Raw genomic sequence first — 17,064 nt, 5'->3', positions numbered from 1 at the left:
AATCAAAGTTCTTTTTACTCTAGAATTGCTATGATTCAATTATAATACACAGTCACAATATTTTTTTAATATTTTACAGTATGATTCATCAGTTATCACCTTTTTTTAATCTTTAGTTTTTCTAATCAAATGGTTGGTGAATTGTAGTGATTGTTTCCCATGTCTTAATTTTTACCATTTACTACCTATAGTAGTAATTAAATTATAAATGCCTTCAAATTCACTTGCTAGTAAATCTCTAATTAATAGATATTGCTATAAAGCATTTATATAAGGAATAGTCAACTAGAATTTCAGGAACAGTGATTCAAATATAAGCAGAGAAGTTGAGATGCAAAACAGATGTTTTATAAATAGCTGCAGGACAGCTTTTCATTTTGTTTTTCTTATTTGTAAGAAAATAAATCAGTCAAAACCTTAACTGGGCAGATGGCAGGCAGTTCAGGAGATAAAGGGCAGAGTGCATATGGCTATCACATTTCTGGCTTTTGAACCCATAAATTTCCTTTGTTTTAGTGGTTTATCCTCTTTCATCCAGTGTTACTATGAAAGCCTTTTTTCCAGACTGTCTTTTGTTTAGGTAATGTGTATATTTTTTAACCTTGCCTATTTTTAGGGAAGTTTTATTTAGGAGAAAAATGGAACAAGTAGAGGGTTACTTGGGTCAACTGGATTATTGACTTAAAATTTTTTATAATATAACTTTTAATTCTTTGTGCCACTTAAAAATTATAGTCTAAATATAATATATTTTAATGTGCTAGAAAAACAATTTTAGCTTTTTATATTCTGTGCTGCTGTGAGCTTAGTATCCTGAACATGGATAGCTTCCATTCATATTTTTTTCCAAGTACCCTTTCACGTCATCAATTACCTATGGACAAGCTGCCCTGTCCCATATGGTAACCTAACCACAATTTGGTTATTTAAATTTAAGTTAATTAAAATTAAAGTTAAAACTTTAATTCCTCGGTCATACTAGCTACATTTCAAAGGCTCAATAGCCACATGTAGCTAGTGGCTATCCTATTATATAGCACAGATTGAGAACGTGTCCATCTTCACAGAGAGTTCTATTGGACCTTTCTTGTTAAAACAGGTAGCTAAGTTTGAGAGCAGAACTGAGTGTGGATTGTTATTTTTTTGTACCCTGTTAGTAATAAACAGTTGTTATGTAGGTGTGTTTCCCCAATTTCCCAACCATTATAATGAAAAAGTAAAATTCACTGAGAAAGGTTTTCTTTTTGACACATCATTTGCAGTTTATAGATCCATCAATAAAAGAACTCAGTTCTGCTGTGGCTACCTTGGTTACTTGAGGTTGAGATTTATCTTTTAACATCATCTCTCTGAACACTTTGCTGATTGAAATTTGCCCTTATAATTCCTTTATTGGATTAAGCTGCTTTGACCAACTGCTTAATCCTCTTAGCTCACACAAAAATTTTAAAATGGCATAAACATCTCCTAAGCAGAAATATGCTGTCTAAAGACCACCTGTTGGTATGTCTTTCTTTAAGGCAGTGATTCTCAAAATGTGGAAAAAGCAAGTTGCTGAACCCATCTGTATATCGGCTTAGTACAGTTGCCAGTAATACACTGTTGCGTATTTGAATACGGCAGACTGTAGGTGGCATGAGGGGGTGGGGAAAGGAGCACTGTTTATCATAGTACTCACTAAGGCACATAGGACAACTGGTAAAATTTTCCAAGAGGTAGAAGCCTGTCCTGTTTTGGGTTTAAGGAAGGAAGTAGGTGCTCCAACTATCCATCCTTGCCTTCCCACCTTCGGGCTGATCTGCCTTTTGTCAGTGACAGGATAGACAATCTGAGCATCCTCCCACTGCATGTGTGACCAGCAGTAGGTATAATGGTAATAACTCTTCTTGAATCATGGCTTGGCTGCTGCTTGATCGTCAAATGCAGAGTAGCCTGGTCGCTTTGGGTGTCAAAGCATCATTGGGACAACCATTATTTACACAGAAGCAATCCAGACCTATGTCATCACAGAGTCTGAGTATAGTGTGAGAGTCACTAACCAACATGGCTGCGGAGCTTGCTAGGTCACAAGTTCCTGCACACTCATGAAAGGAAGGATAAGGACTGTTTGAATTGGAGAGCACTTACCTAATGTTCAGGCAGTAGCTGCTTCTCATTACTAGCCAGTTGCTGTCAGATCTTCTGATTTTGTTTTTAAGAGAAACCAAGAAATTGAAAATTGTAAGTGAATCTTTAAGAAAAAGAACACTTGTAGGCTAAACTTAACTTGCTGCAGTATGGATCCAGACTTCAGGCTGTGGGTGTGCCACCTCTACTTACAGAACTTTTCCTCTAGTCATTTTATCAGAAATGGGAACCTGATCCTCAAAATCAAAGGCATAACAGCTCAGTCCTTTCATTCTTAGTACAACAAAGTTTAGCTCTCCCTCCATCTTTACAGTTAACAGTTACTTAAAGAAGTACATAAACATGGCTTAATATGGGCAACATGTAAACATGCAGGTGCTTGTCCTCCCTTTCCTAGCAACCAAGATAAGATCATCATAAAAAGAAAACACCTTAATTCTTGGAAAAGTCTTTACTCTGGGCAAAATGTGAGCCTCCATAAAAAAGATTTTGAAGCAGTACTGCGTGAATTGTTGCACAGATGTTGGTCATGTCTAAAGGCAGTGTGCTTAAAATTTCTTCACAGCCTGTTAACAACCTGGAACTTAAATTATAACTAAATTATCTTGTCTTATTTAAAAATTAAGAAAGAACACACAAACCCACCATTTGGAAAACTAATACTGCCAGTTCTCTAATTCTGGTTCTTTTACGTTTGTAGTAAAAGTTGAAGTGCTTACTCCCTTAGAGCTTTCCAGTCTCCTACTGATATGGTAACATGTATTACAGCTTTACGTCCAACTATTGGTTGTATTATATTTGCTCTACCTATGGAATACCAAATTGTATGAAGCCAGTCCTTTGAGAAATGAAATATAGTAGTCAAATTCAGAAGGAATTTGACAGAGAGTAATACTCTTTGACAGAGAGTATATATGCGTAAGGCAGTCAGATGATATGATATTTGAGAACGTGTGAAATAAAAGGCATGTAACATCAGTGTAGTCGGCTGAGAGATGGTACTGTTTGACAGGACCAGCTAGGGAACCATCAGGGAAAGATTGCATAATTACCACCAAATCATAAATAAGATCTTCTTCAAGAGGCTGGGGGTAAAAGCAGAAGGTAATGGGACACGTCATAGAACTCTTAAGTGTTTTGGGTTTTGTGGCTATTTTTTAGTGCCATTGAGAGTATCATCCTGTGAGAGGAAAAATTATGTTACTACAATAGGCATATTAAATATATGCATGGAAATATCTTTGTTTTAAAAGGGTGACACTGATAGGTAGACAGGAAGATCTACATTTGAGTGGCTCTTGCTCTTTTATGAGTATAACCGAGTTTTCTTAAAGCAAATTGATCCTAAAGAGGAATTTAAAGAATAAAAATGGGGATAGCATGCCAGATGGGTTAGTGGGAGGGTTTTCAAAGTATGTGAGAATGGTGTAACAAAATCAGAAATGAAAGTGGGAAGACTTTAAAAAGAAAACTGTTGAATAGAAACAGCTTAACTTTTTAAAATACCACTGTTCATACAGAAATGTACTGCCTAGGGGCTTCCCTGGTAGCACAGTGGTTAAGAATCCGCCTGCCAATGCAGGGGACATGGGTTCGAGCCCTGGTACAGGAAAATCCCACATTCTGCGGAGCAACTAAGCCAGTGCGCCACAACTACTGAGCCTGCATTCTAGAGCCCATGAGCCACAACTACTGAAGCCCACGTGCCTAGAGCCCGTGCTCAGCAACAAGGGAAGCCATCGCAATGAGAAGACTTCGCACCGCAACGAAGAGTAGCCCCGCTCGCCGCAACTAGAGAAAGCCCGCGCGCAGCAACAAAGACCCAACGCAGCCAAAAATAAATAAATAAATAAAAAAGAAATGTACCGCCTATATAAATTTCTAAACAGCCTCTATCCAGAAGAAACTAGTACATACTTCTAAAAAATATTAGCAATTACAGTTGCCAAGTAAGGTCTTGGTTCTCTAATAATCATGAACTCAAGACACAGTTACATGGACATCTCTGTGTTATGTTTTAAAGATTTTATGATAGTTAAGGTGTCAATTATATTGGCCCTCAGAATTTTTATTAGTAAGGAAGTTTCAGTGCAATTTTTGTTGAACTGGTTTGAAAATTACTTATAACTCAGGTTCTCAAAAGTATCAACTTATTTAATTGCATTTAGATTCATTCCCTTTCAAAAGCTGCTGAAGAAATAAATGGTACTCAGAGCGGTTTACACTTGTAAATGCAATTAAAATTGTAAAGTCAGTTGGGAAACTCACTGGGATCTCTGATAATAGCAGTGGTTGTTACTCTTATATTCGAACTGATAAAGTGGAAAAAACAAAATCACTTCAGGAGTTTATACAATGACACCTATATTGCTGATACAAATTAAGTGGGCTACTCACATTCTTTTCTAGATTAAAAAATAATTTGTTCAAGTATACGAAGTAGTCCGTGTATTAAATTTTTTGTTTCTTCTGCTACTGCATATTTTAAGCTATGTTTATAAGACAAACATTTTCAAATTGAACTTTAAAACTGATTCAAGTTTTAAATTTTTAGTGAGCTAAAGAAGTTACAGGTACAGATCTGGATGAATGAGCTACAGTATACATAAAATAGCCTTCTTGTATATTCACTGTATGTACATTTCTAATGAAAATATGTAATTGAATAGAAGTTCCTGATTTTGTATGGCCGATTGAATGATGCCACAGGAATGCCATTTCTGTATCAGTGCCACTCATTAGTTCTTGGGACTAATGGCACGTTAAACTATAAACATAGGAGTAACTTTACTGGAAGATGCCTTTAATTAACTTCTGAGAGCCTGGCCTAATTGCACGTCCTACTTACCTTGCTAGGATGGGCAAAACTTAATGGCAGTAGACCTCAAATAATAACTGGTAATAAGTTTTAGGTTTGTTTTTTAATATAATTTTAATTTTCCTTTATTCATTTAATTTTCCTTGAGTATTCGCTGTGTGCCAGGCACTATGACAATAAGGATGCATATAAAACAGATGGTCCCCTTTCTCACAGAACTTACCTTCTAGCAGGGGATAAAGGCCAGTGAAGAAGCAACTGTACAGTCTGGTGTGATTAACTCAGATATTACTGGTTAGAAAAGCCTTCTTTAGAGGAAGTGAGAACTAGATGGGATGGTGAGGAAGACCCAGATAATGTAGTGGGAGTAATAATGGAGTGAAGGAGGATTTAATATGCTGTACTGCTAGACTTTAGGGGGAAAAAAATCCGTTAAGATGGACAGTAAAACATCTGGGATGGGGGTGCAGGGAAGAACTGTCAAGGAGGACACCCAGGTTTCTTCCTTGAGCAGGTGGTGGTACCAGACTCAGGAAGAAGATTGGGTTTGGGTGGTAAAAATGGAGGAAGAGGAGTGTCATTTAGGCAGGGTGAGTTTCAGAAGCCTATGGGACATCCAAGTAGAAATATTTCCCACATTCAGAACTCTTCCTGACATGAATTTTTTTATGTCTTTTATAGGGGATTTTTCACCTGAGTGTCTGAATCGGAAATTTATTTTACATTTATGTATTTTCACATTAAATTGAATATTGTAGTTCTCTGACTTGCTGTTTATCTCAGCAGATTACCAATATGCATATAATCATGTGCTTACCGGGTTCCAAGCATTCATTTGGGGATTTAAGTAAAAGTTAAAAAATTATTTCTGGAGGACAAAAAGTTGTATTACATGAATTACTAAGAAGCAGCGTTGGGTAAAAATATCTTTAAAAGCCCACATTAGTCTTCAAATAAACATCCATCATACTGATTTGTTGTTGAAGCTGTGGGGTACATCAGGAAATTTGTTTCATATAATTTTTTATCTTTTTTTAATACAATTTCTGAACATTCCAAATAAAATTTTAAAAACCCGAAAAAACAAGGGCTTCCCTAGTGGCACATTGGTTGAGAGTCCGCCTGCCAATGCAGGGGACACGGGTTCGTGCCCCGGTTCGGGAAGATCCCACATGCTGTGGAGCAGCTGGGCCCGTGAGCCATGGCCGCTGAGCCTGCGTGTCCGGAGGCTGTGCTCTGCAACGGGAGAGGCCACAACAGTGAGAGGCCCGCGTGTTTAGCTACATGATTAGTGCTGTGGCAGTGGACCGAGTGAGAATGAGACTGTTTACTGTTTCAGGGATTAGCTAGCCGTCAGCCTCATCTTAGGCCAGTGAGCCCTAAGAGAGTTTATAAAGAGTAAGGAAGCTCTTTAATGAATCCTCCAAAGTTAGTAAAGTAAGCAAGCTATCAGGTTCTCTCTGCCTAGCAGTAAGTATTAGAATCAAACAGCAGAATGGAGGTATTTCTTATTTTGTCTATAATTGATACTAACTACCTTTTTGTCTTACTTATGATATGAAACATGCATAATAACAATACTTTTAATATTTTTATTCTAATCAAGGTTTGTGAACTTCCTTTTTTATGTTAATTTACCAGGTTTTGAAATACAGCTGTGAGGTTTTGCACTTAAATATTTTAATTCTGCTGGAAATTTGACCCAACCAGACAATAACTGGTAAAAAATATGTATACACACAGTTGCAGTACAGGTACCAAAGGGGTAAATAAAACGTGTATGAAATTCTGTTTAAGTTCAGTTTTTACACTCAGTGGAAGAAACAAGGCTGAGATAGTTGAGTTTTCCTGGTGAGAGTCGTTGACTCTCATCTGCTTAGACTGTTAGTGTTTAGGAGGCATGCCCCATAGCTTACTTGTGAGGGAACTGACAGCCCAGTTAGCACTGGTTTTGGCAGTCTTAGCAGGACCTACCATTGGCTGATGTTTTGTCATTTTGGAACAAATCAGTATTCGCAAGCACTTTTATACCTGATTTGATGCCATTAAAGCACAAATACTTCATTATCTTAGTATTAGCCAGCATTTGCAGATCAGTTAATAAAATTGTTACAACTTCAGTTTTTAAAACAAGGGGTGAATACAGAATGTAATTTTTTCTGACGAAGTCAGCTAAAACTTTTTTTTTAACCTAGCACCTGAGTGGCTCTCCACTTACTCTGTTTTCAAAGCTAAGCAGATTTAGACTGCTTAATTCTGGCAGGCATTAATTTTCAGTTCCACATCCCTTATTCACCTTCAGTATAAAAGCACTGCTGTTTGACCTTAAATGGTTTGAACTTACGAAAATGTATGAATGTATTCTATATTTGGAAGTGTGTTGTGTATTTGAAAAGGTATTCTGTATTTTAAAAAACAATTGAGATAGTATGCTTAAGCCGTACTAAAAAGTTGGGAAACATAAACATGTAATATGAATATTTCCATTATTTATGGTGCATAATGAACACTTGTGAGTTCAAGAATTATACTGGCTATTGTATCTTGGTAGACTGAATGTGTTGCTATATGAGTAATAATTGTGTGTAATGCATTTCTTTTAGAGATAAAATTATCTTGATAAAGTTTTAATAAGTATCAAACATGTGAAAACATTTTAGATGCTTTTCTTACTTAAAAAAATAAACAGTTCATCGACTTTTTGAGGCTTTTATTAATGTGTATTTTTCTGGTTCTGGTTTATCTTTCCCCAGTAAAAACGTAACTAATAACTTAAGTTCATGATTTACTGTGTTTTTTGTTGGGAAAAAAATTGTCAAGCATTTCTCTTATTGAGCCTATAATAGAAATTTTTTTCAAGTGTGTACTTCAGGAGGATTAGTGAAGAAAGCACTATAATATCAAGGCCAAGATTCTGTAAATGTAAACTGCTGGTTCAGTAGTATTTTTTAATATTATGCAACAACATGCCTCTGGGCTGAGGTTGAAATTGAATCATTAAGCCCTTAGAAAGGCTTTACTATTCATAAGAATTTAATATTTCTGCTATTCAGAATTTACTGAATAGTTAAATTGAAGCATAAATTATTAGTCTGTATTTTATATTAATACCAATATCCTTCAGCATTTTTCCTCTGATTTACAAATTATCAGTGACTGTGTTTTACTAAGATTTGTATTTCTCAATGCACCTTATAAAAAACAAAACTGTCTCAAGTCTTCTGTTTCTTTTTTTTCTTTAGGAATACCAAAATCTAATCTCTTGCACACCAAATCATTAAGGGGCCATAAAGACTGCTTTGAAAAATACCATTTGATTGCAAACCAGGAGTGTCCTCGATCTAAGCTTTCAAAAAGTACTTATGAAGAAGTTAAAACCATTTTGAGTAAGAAGATAAACTGGATTGTACAATATGCACAAAATAAGGATCTGGATTCAGATTCCGAATGTTCTAAAAATCCCCAGCATCACCTGTTTAATTTCAGGCATAAGCCAGATGAAAAGTTACTCCCACAGTTTGACTCCCAAGTACCAAAGTATTCTGCAAAGTGGATAGATGGAAATGCAGGTGGCCTCTCAAACTGTACACAAAGAATATTGGAACAGAGGGAAAATACGGACTTTGGGCTTGCTGTGTTACAAGATTCAGGTGCCACTTTATGCCACAATAGTCAATTGTGGCCTCATAGTCACAACCAGGAACAGAAAAAAGAAGAGACAGTCTCTAGTCCAGAGGCTAATGTCCAAACCCAGCATCCACATTACAGCAGAGAAGAATGTAAGTAAAAATAGGGAGAAAAGGTAAAGGTTGGAGTTTTGTTGGGGTTTTATATGTTTTATATATGTGATGTGTCAAGAATTTTGCTGTGATATTATAGATTTGGTAAATACAGTATTTAAATGACAGGTTCACCCTAGCAAAAAATGAGATGTCTTAAAACTCTTCGTCATTTCTTTGGAATATTCCTTAGTAGGTCCTAAACCATTGGAATTCTGCAGGCCCATCATTTGTTTTGCCATTTTAAATTATTAACGGAATGGAATCGACAACTGTGAATTGGAAAGTTCAGGGTTCATATAGTTTAGAAGTACAGCCTCAACCATTGACAAACACACACTGGCACGTTGCTAATCCCTACAAGACTAATTGGGGGTGGCATTTCAAAAGCAGAAATCTGACATTTCACTAAAGGCCAAAGGTAATGTGTGTACTTGGAAAAATTGACTCATTCAGTCTGCATATTATTTCTTCAAAAACTCATAGAAGCTAAGATAATTTTAATTGACTTAAAATCAAGTGATCTTAGAGCTAGAAGGGCGCTTGGGATTCTGCATATGAATTATCTAAGGTTATATAGCTAGGTAGACAAATTGATTTTTCAAACTATTTCCATAGCACTTTAGTGTTTTTCAAGCTACACATCATGAAGCATGTAGTGCTTAAGCAAAATCAACTTGATGGGTAGTGACTAGCACTTTTTAAAAACTGAAACAGAATGAGAAATAGCAGAATCCATTGGACCTAATGCTAAGAGTTTTTCAGTGAACGTTTTATTACAGGTGGAGGTAGACTGGGAGTGAAATGTTTCTTACTGTGGGTTGTGGTCAGAACTTGAAAACTCAACACTTTAGGAGTTAATGAATGAATCTTGGGGCCCTGCAGAATGTTATGTGGGAAGATAAGTGCAAATATTTCTTTTAAATAGGATATTGTGTTGGTGGTGTAGATAACTTCTTTTCCCAGGTTGTCATGGTAATAATGAATATGTTTTCATGTTTCAGTGAATTCGATGACTCTTGGTGAGGTAAAGCAACTGAATGCAGAGCTCCGACAACAAATACAGGGTAAAGACTCAGTGTCAGTGCTTTTTACATGTGCAAATTTTGATACAGAAAATCCCCTGTTAGCTTCATCTGCATTTAAATTATGGGATTAGAACCTGCTCGAGTTTCCAGAGCAAAAAGAATTCTTATTATTATTCTTTATGAACTGCAGGTGAAATAGGTTCTTTTTTAGGTGAAAACGGAGACAACTTAATCTCTACCTCTTACTAACATGTTTTTGACTACCTACTATTGTACCAGGCACTGTGCACGTGTGCTCCTTAGCAGTTCTTTTAGGGCAGGTGGTATTGGCCCCGTTTTTTCTTAATTATTATTAAATTTTCTAAACACAAAAGTAATCAGAATAGTATAGTGGAACCGTTGACCCATCTTTCCCAGTTTCAACTATAATCAAAAGCATAGCTAATTTTCCTTCATCTCTGCGTGCACCCATTCCCCTCGACCCACCCCTACCTCCAGCATGGATTATTTTAAAACAAATCCCAGACAACATTTTGTTTTGTCCGTAAATAGTGTAGGATTTTCTCAAAAAAATAACATCATTTTTTAGGCAATCACAACCTCTATCACATCTTTAAAAAAAAATGGCTAGTAATTTGTTAACATCATCAAATAGGATGCTGAAACAGTGTTCAAATTCCCCAACTGTTTCTTTTTTTTTTTTTTCCTGCAATTGATTTCCATTTAGGTGAGGAAACTAACTGTGCTTCAGAGACATTAAGTTGCTTGCAGTTGCTTTAGTTGCTTAGATCATGCTTTCAGTCAGTAACAGATTAAGGATTATAACCCCTGTCTTTAACTCCAAAGCTAGTAGTCTTTCTTGACCACACACCCTCTCAGAATAATAAGATAATAATAATAGCACCTTATATTTATCACGTACTTATTCTGCGGTAAGTACAAGTATGATCTTATTTAATACTCACAATAAACCTGTGAAGTGCTTACTTTCATTATCGAGGTTATATATAAGAAGAAATTAAAACATAGTTTAGGACTTCCCTGGTGGCGCAGTGGTTAAGAATCCACCTGCCATTGCAGGGGACATGGGTTCGAGCCCTGGTCCGGAAAGATCCCACATGCCACAGAGCAGCTAAGCCCGTGCGCCACAACTACTGAGCCTGCACTCTAGAGCCCGCAAGCCACAACTACTGAGCCCACGAGCCACAACTACTGAAGCCCGTGCGCCTAGAGCCGCACTCTGCAACGAGAAGCCACTGCAATGAGAAGCCCGAGCACTGCAACGAAGCGCTCACTGCAACTAGAGAAAGCCCGCGCACAGCAACGAAGACCCAAAAACAAATAAATTACTAAAAAAAAAAAAACATAGTTTAAGTTACTTGCCTGAGACTCGTGAGAGTCAGAACAAGGATTCAAAACTCCGGTAGTCTGATTCCAAAGCCTCTTGGGGGGGGTTCCAGACCTGGGTATTAATGGGCACTTTACTGTCCATAAGTCATATTAGAAATTGATTGAACCTGTTTATCTGTTCAGATTGAGAAAAGTATCTCAGAGGTAGCTGTAACTGCCATTTCTGCTATGCATCTCTAAGTCATTGCTTGACTCTCAAGTTTCATTTGATGGAGAAAAGAAAAACAGTATTCCAGTTGGCTATGCAAAGCATACAACTTCCTAGGATGATCAAAACACAACCGTTTCCTTGGTTTCAAACTACTTTCATTGCAAACATTTGCCCAGTGCATTCATTTTAATTAAAGTACTTGAAATATAAATCATAGATTAGCTTTCTGTGTACTAAAAATGGAACTACTTTTTAAATCTTTACAGAAGTTTTTGAAGAGTTAGCCCACCAAGTGCAAGAAAAAGATTCTTTGGCCTCAGAGCTCCATGTCCGCCACATTGCCATCGAACAGCTTCTCAAGAACTATTCCAAGTTACCGTGTCTGCAAATGGGACGAACGGGAATGAAGTCACACCTACCCATAAACAACTGAACTCTAAACTTACACGTCCTTCCTATGGCCTGCCATTTTTTTGGCCTGCCGGGCATGCACACTTTGAAGAAGTTGAAGAAAGTTATGGTCAATTATTTTATGGTCATTAAATTTGCAAAACTTAAGGCAGTGTTTAACATCTTTGTCAAATAAAGCAGATCATTACACCCTAGTCTTCTAGGGTTAATCATTTTGGTTCATTTGGGGAATCTTTTTTCCCATAATTACTAAACAGCCCTCCCTAACTTTTACCATATGTGACTACTTAAATATACTGTTAGAGTGTGACTTTGTTAAACATGGTTTAATGTAATTCACCTGTCAGAACAACAGAAGGTTAACAAAGTTCTTAGGTTAGTCTAAACTACTAAAGATAACATTTAAGAGGTAAATGGAATTCATAATATCACCTCTTATTTATTGAGCAATATTTTAATATGAAAATTTTATATATAAAAATAGTATTTTAGGTACCTTTTCATTCTGTTTATAAATGTATTTGAATGGCTCTGTATATTATATTTACACTTTCATGTGTGAATGTTACCCATATTTCAGATCACTGCATTTTATTCTCTTAATAATGTTTTTACAGCTGTTATCTTATTTTCCAAAGATAAATGTATTTTGGCATAGAAATCTATCTAGTTGAATTGTTTTGACTTCTAATAACTCTTATGAAAGAGGAATTAATAACTTTTTAAAGCAAGTATACAGGAAAATAAAAGACATTATTTTTTTCTAACAAAAACAGTTATGAGTCCAAGAAGAAAATGCTAATCTAGTTTCTGTATGTCAGCTTGTCTCCATAGAAGTAAAAGCCTATTCTACGTCATTATTACTTTCATCCTAATGACTTTGATGTGTTAGATTTGGACAGAATTTAAGTAAAGTCTCACTTCCAAGTCAAATGTAATGTCTGTCTTCAAATATAATATGCCATGAAATTGTTGTCCTATCTTTGAAAAAAATTAAAATCATTTTGTGTACCACTTAAGATAAAAGTTCAAGAATCCTTCAACTGTCCAAATTCTGTTATCAACATCACTGAAAGTAGTGCCCAAAGAAAGCATTTTCTAAACTTTAGAATCCAAAGGAAAAGAGAAGATTGCTAGTCACAGAAAAACAGTACTCTTAATTCAAAAAAAAAGTCCATTTTTAAGAGGATACTCGTATTGCCTATCATGTTTCCAAAGAATTCTGAACAGTTTGTCTCAAACAGCTAGATAAGTTTTCAAATAATATAGTAAAAGCTATAACCAATGCAGAATTAAAATGGGCTCTAAATTCTGTTTTCAACTAGTACTTAGAATGTATTTATGAGGTAAGATCCTTTGCTTGAAAGAATCCACAGAAAAGCCCATTAACTTGGCAGTTTCACACATAAAGATATGAATAACTTCTGCCTTAAATTTGGCAGCCTGCCCTGGTTTGGGTCAGATTTTAGTCTTGAACACAAAGAGTATTTGACTAAGCAAAGAAACACCTCAATCTAGTAGAAAACAACTTTTTGTAACGCTAAAATGTGTTAAATTTGCCTGAGGATATCAATTGATATCTCACTGATTTTGTTTTCTTTGAAATATGACATAACTGCTTTTCGGAGGGAGCTTTTGAAAGATGTTTTCAACTTCTCTCAATCCTTTGAGTCACCCAGAATGAATTTAAAATCCAGGGAGTGGGGGCTTCCCTGGTGGCACAGTGGTTGAGAGTCCGCCTACCAATGCAGGGGACACGGGTTCGTGCCCCGGTCCAGGAAGATCCGACATGCCGCGGAGCGGCTGGGCCCGTGAGCCATGGCCGCTGAGCCTGCGCGTCCAGAGCCTGTGCCCCGCAGTGGGAGAGGCCACAGCGGTGACAGGCCTGCGTACCACAAAAAAAAAAAAAAAAAAAAAAATCCAGGGAGTGGGAATGCATTGCCTTAGTTGTGATAAGCTTTAATTGAATGTGTGCAATATCAAAATCTATAAACTATAAGTTGAATAAAGACATTTCCTGATGAAGCTGATAAGTATCTCAGTGCTTCGTTGTTATGGTCAGATTTTCAAATTTGACTTTACTCTTTTTTGACATAATTCATTAAGAATCTTCCCAGCCAGGGTGCTTCTACACATTTGTGGTTCTATTTAGGTCACTTAGGGACAGTCGTAAAAGTTTGGGATGTGTTGCCTTTGATGTAAGTAGTAGCTTGTTGCCAGAACATGAGCCATATGGTGCAGTCCCAAATATAACAGTGTTATCCAAAGAAAGTGTTTGCTTATTTCTTAGAGTTTCTGGCGAATTTATAGCATTACTAATGAGTTTGGCACAATTGCATGGGGGCGTATATACCAAGGTCTTAATTGAGGAGTCTAATTTATTCCATTTAGATATTTCTTACTTAAGCCCTTCAAAGGCAAGGTGCTCTTAAAAAATACCTGTGGTGCTGGTACTCGCACTAGTACTTAATTTGGAAGGATATCCTAGTTAAAAAAAATTTTTGAAAAAAGTATTTTGCACAGCAGTTTATCCAAATATTTGGTAAACTTATTTTATATTCCTATGTTAGTTTTCTTGAATATTCAATTATTGTATATGCTAAAATAAGGGTAAGGGATAGAGTTGAGTTTTCAGAGAACATGAAATACCGCAAATATTGGTTACCATGCTTGGCTATTTTTCTGCAGAGTTGTTAGTACTTTTTGAGGAAGTTTAGAAGAAAACCTCACATATACCTTTAGTTTCAAAAATGGTAAAAAAAGAGACTGCTAATCAGCCATTATTGACATCTTCACAGCTTATGTGACTAAAGGGAGTGAAATAAGACTAATATTTTTTTCACTTTAGATTTCATAATTAGACAAGTTGAATTAAGTTTAAAACATCTGTTGTTTAAAGTTATTTTGACCACACAAGATTGTTCTCTTTAAAGATTTAAAATGCTTGCAGCCTTTTATTTAAGCTAAAAACGTATTTACTTTGCGATTATTATCCTTTGATCCTAGTATTTAGTATCCAAATTAGTCTTTTTTTTCTTAAAGGCATGCACTTAAGAGACCAATAATAGATGATGCATGCAGGCAGCAGGATAGTGTTTCTTTCCATTATGTAGTTGCTTACACACAGTGTTGGAGCAGAGAAATGTTGTTAGTTTTTCAAATTATATGTTCATTTCACCACAAAGTGCCCATTTTTATATGCATTTGAGGATTGTTTTTAAAAGAAATTCATGTTGGAAAGTGATTTCAGAAATATAGTCAAAATATATTCTTTTGTTGTTGGCATCTTGACAAGCATCTTGAGATTTCTTGGTTTTTTTATTTTACTGTATTCTTTACCGCTGAAAATGGTTTAAAGTTCATTCTTTTTTGTTTATATATTTTTTTTACCTAGGTGTTTACAATGTTGAGGCTTTCGGTCAGTTTTTGCCACATTTTGGGGTTTTTTTTAATATTTTGGGATGAATGTGTTAATGTTTACCAGTTTTGGCTTTATTTTGTTTTGTTTTGGAAGAAATCTGCTAGTGTTATTAATGTTGTAAAATGTAATACAAAATGTATATGCTCAAAACCTCAGCAGGAACTTTTAAAGAAATTATTTGTGTAGCTTAGTAGGAGGTTCAGGTTAGTGACCATAAAATTAAGTTATGTGACATAAAAAATTTTCAAATGGTACAGTGTAAAGTTCTTGTAGTGTTATTTTTATGCTAAAGTAAGATATGTGAGTAATTTTAAGTACTTAATAAAAAGTTTAGTACTCTACAAATAGATTTTTTTTAAATATCTTTTGTTCAGATGTGGCTGAAAAGCAAAGATAATTGATTTCATTTCAGTGTTCAATTGCATTTTTAACTTTAGGTTGGTGGAAATAATTATTTGAGGAAATTTGTGGTGGTGGGGTGGGAGAGAGTTTATTACCAAAATAATAAGGTAATAAGGCTCTGGCACAAGTAAAGGTATCTTGGAGGGGGGCTGTAATACTGTGTTTGGAATAACAAGGTTCTGTCCAGCGTCTTAAGTATTTTCATTCACTTCATCCTTTCATAACTGCCCTTATGATAATGTAGTCTAACCTATTAAGCAGCTTGGTCACCTTGCTATGAACCATATCATAGCAAGTCTCTAGCGTTGAGATTTCTTGAGCACCTAGTTTGTAACATATGCTTTTCCTATTCTTTTTAGTTTAAAATAATCCAGATTACTAATGCATTTCAGTGATGTTGAATTAGTCCGCAATTTTAATCCTACCAAATTAAAAAGTTTAAAAATCATGAGGATGAGTATTGCCCTCCACCCTCCCTTCAGAAAAAGTGTTAGTTGAACTTCCCTCAACTGCACAGAAAGCAAAGGGAATTTTAGTAAATGTGTGTTTCTTCTTTCAAACGTGTAGAATGTTTATTTCCATTCTACTGCCTCCAAAAGAGGCATTTTAGGAAGTGTTCAGTAGTGACTTCTGTTAAATGCCATTCATACTTTTACAATTTGTGTGTGTGTTAATGTTGCTTTAAACTTGAGTAGAAATTCGTACAAAATTGTCTAAGACCTTTGAGAAAAGAAAATGAAGCTGCAGTGATGAAAACCAAGTTGGTTTCAAAAAAGTTTATTTAGACATTACTTGGCTGTTATATTTTCCTTTTAAAACTGCAATAATTTATATATTTGTATTGCTCTGCTTTGGAACTGTAACTACATATGCTTGTCTACTATTTTTAATTTTACAACAATAAAATAAATATTTTATTATCTGCTAGCTTCAGTGGATATTTTTGTGTCCGTATATTTTCTTTAAATTATTGACCCAAATGAAAAGTTTTGTTTTTCACGATTAGGGAGTCTATACTTAGAATTGTTGTCTAACAATTTCTTAATTTTTTGTGAGAATCTTTCTTTGATACTTAATATTCCCTCTGTCCCAGGAGTTCAGAAGCAGAAAATAAGATTCCTGTGGCTTTCTAGATGTCTATACAACTTTTTAATTTGGAGTGTACTTTTTACATACAATAAATACACAGATTTTAAGTGTGTTGTTTGAGTTTTAATAAGTGTATACAACTGTGTAACCATCCCCTCTTTGGGCCCCTTTCTAATCTCTTCACTCTCCATTTCCTTTCCACTGTTCTGATCTCTATCACCGTAATTTGCATTTGCCTGACTTAGAACTTGACATAAATATTATTCTACAGGATGTGCTCATTTGCTTCTGGCTTTTTTCACTCAGCCAGCTGCTCTGAAATTCATCTATATTAATGCAGGGTTCAGTAGTTCATTCCCTCTTTTTTAGCTGACTAGTCTTTGGTGTGTATTATAATTTGTTTAGCCATTCATCCTGTTGATGGACTT

At 35.6% G+C, this 17,064-nt stretch overlaps 2 protein-coding genes across 7 annotated transcripts in view; one reads left to right on the top strand and one right to left on the bottom strand.

Moving 5' to 3' along the window:
* Positions 1–16,463, top strand: part of LOC307186658 (protein EURL homolog) — a 31,531-nt gene extending 15,068 nt beyond the window's left edge. For all 4 annotated transcript variants that reach the window (XM_079922050.1, XM_079922049.1, XM_079922047.1 and 1 more), the window contains exons 3-5: positions 8,188–8,724; positions 9,729–9,791; positions 11,580–16,463. In XM_079922050.1, the coding sequence (XP_079778176.1) occupies positions 8,188–8,724; positions 9,729–9,791; positions 11,580–11,746 (767 nt within the window). In that variant the 3' untranslated portion in view covers positions 11,747–16,463. The remainder of the gene's footprint in view (positions 1–8,187; positions 8,725–9,728; positions 9,792–11,579) is intronic.
* The window catches only part of CHODL (chondrolectin), a gene marked incomplete at its 5' end in the record, with an annotated part of 606,923 nt that overhangs the window by 433,457 nt on the left and 156,402 nt on the right, over positions 1–17,064 (bottom strand). The window lies entirely within an intron of this gene.

The sequence above is a fragment of the Stenella coeruleoalba genome, assembly GCF_951394435.1.
Source record: "Stenella coeruleoalba genome assembly, chromosome: 5".
Classification (NCBI taxonomy): Eukaryota; Metazoa; Chordata; class Mammalia; order Artiodactyla; family Delphinidae; genus Stenella; species Stenella coeruleoalba.
The sequence above is the reverse complement of the archived record's forward strand: the minus strand, read 5'-3'. Positions and strand labels throughout refer to the sequence as shown.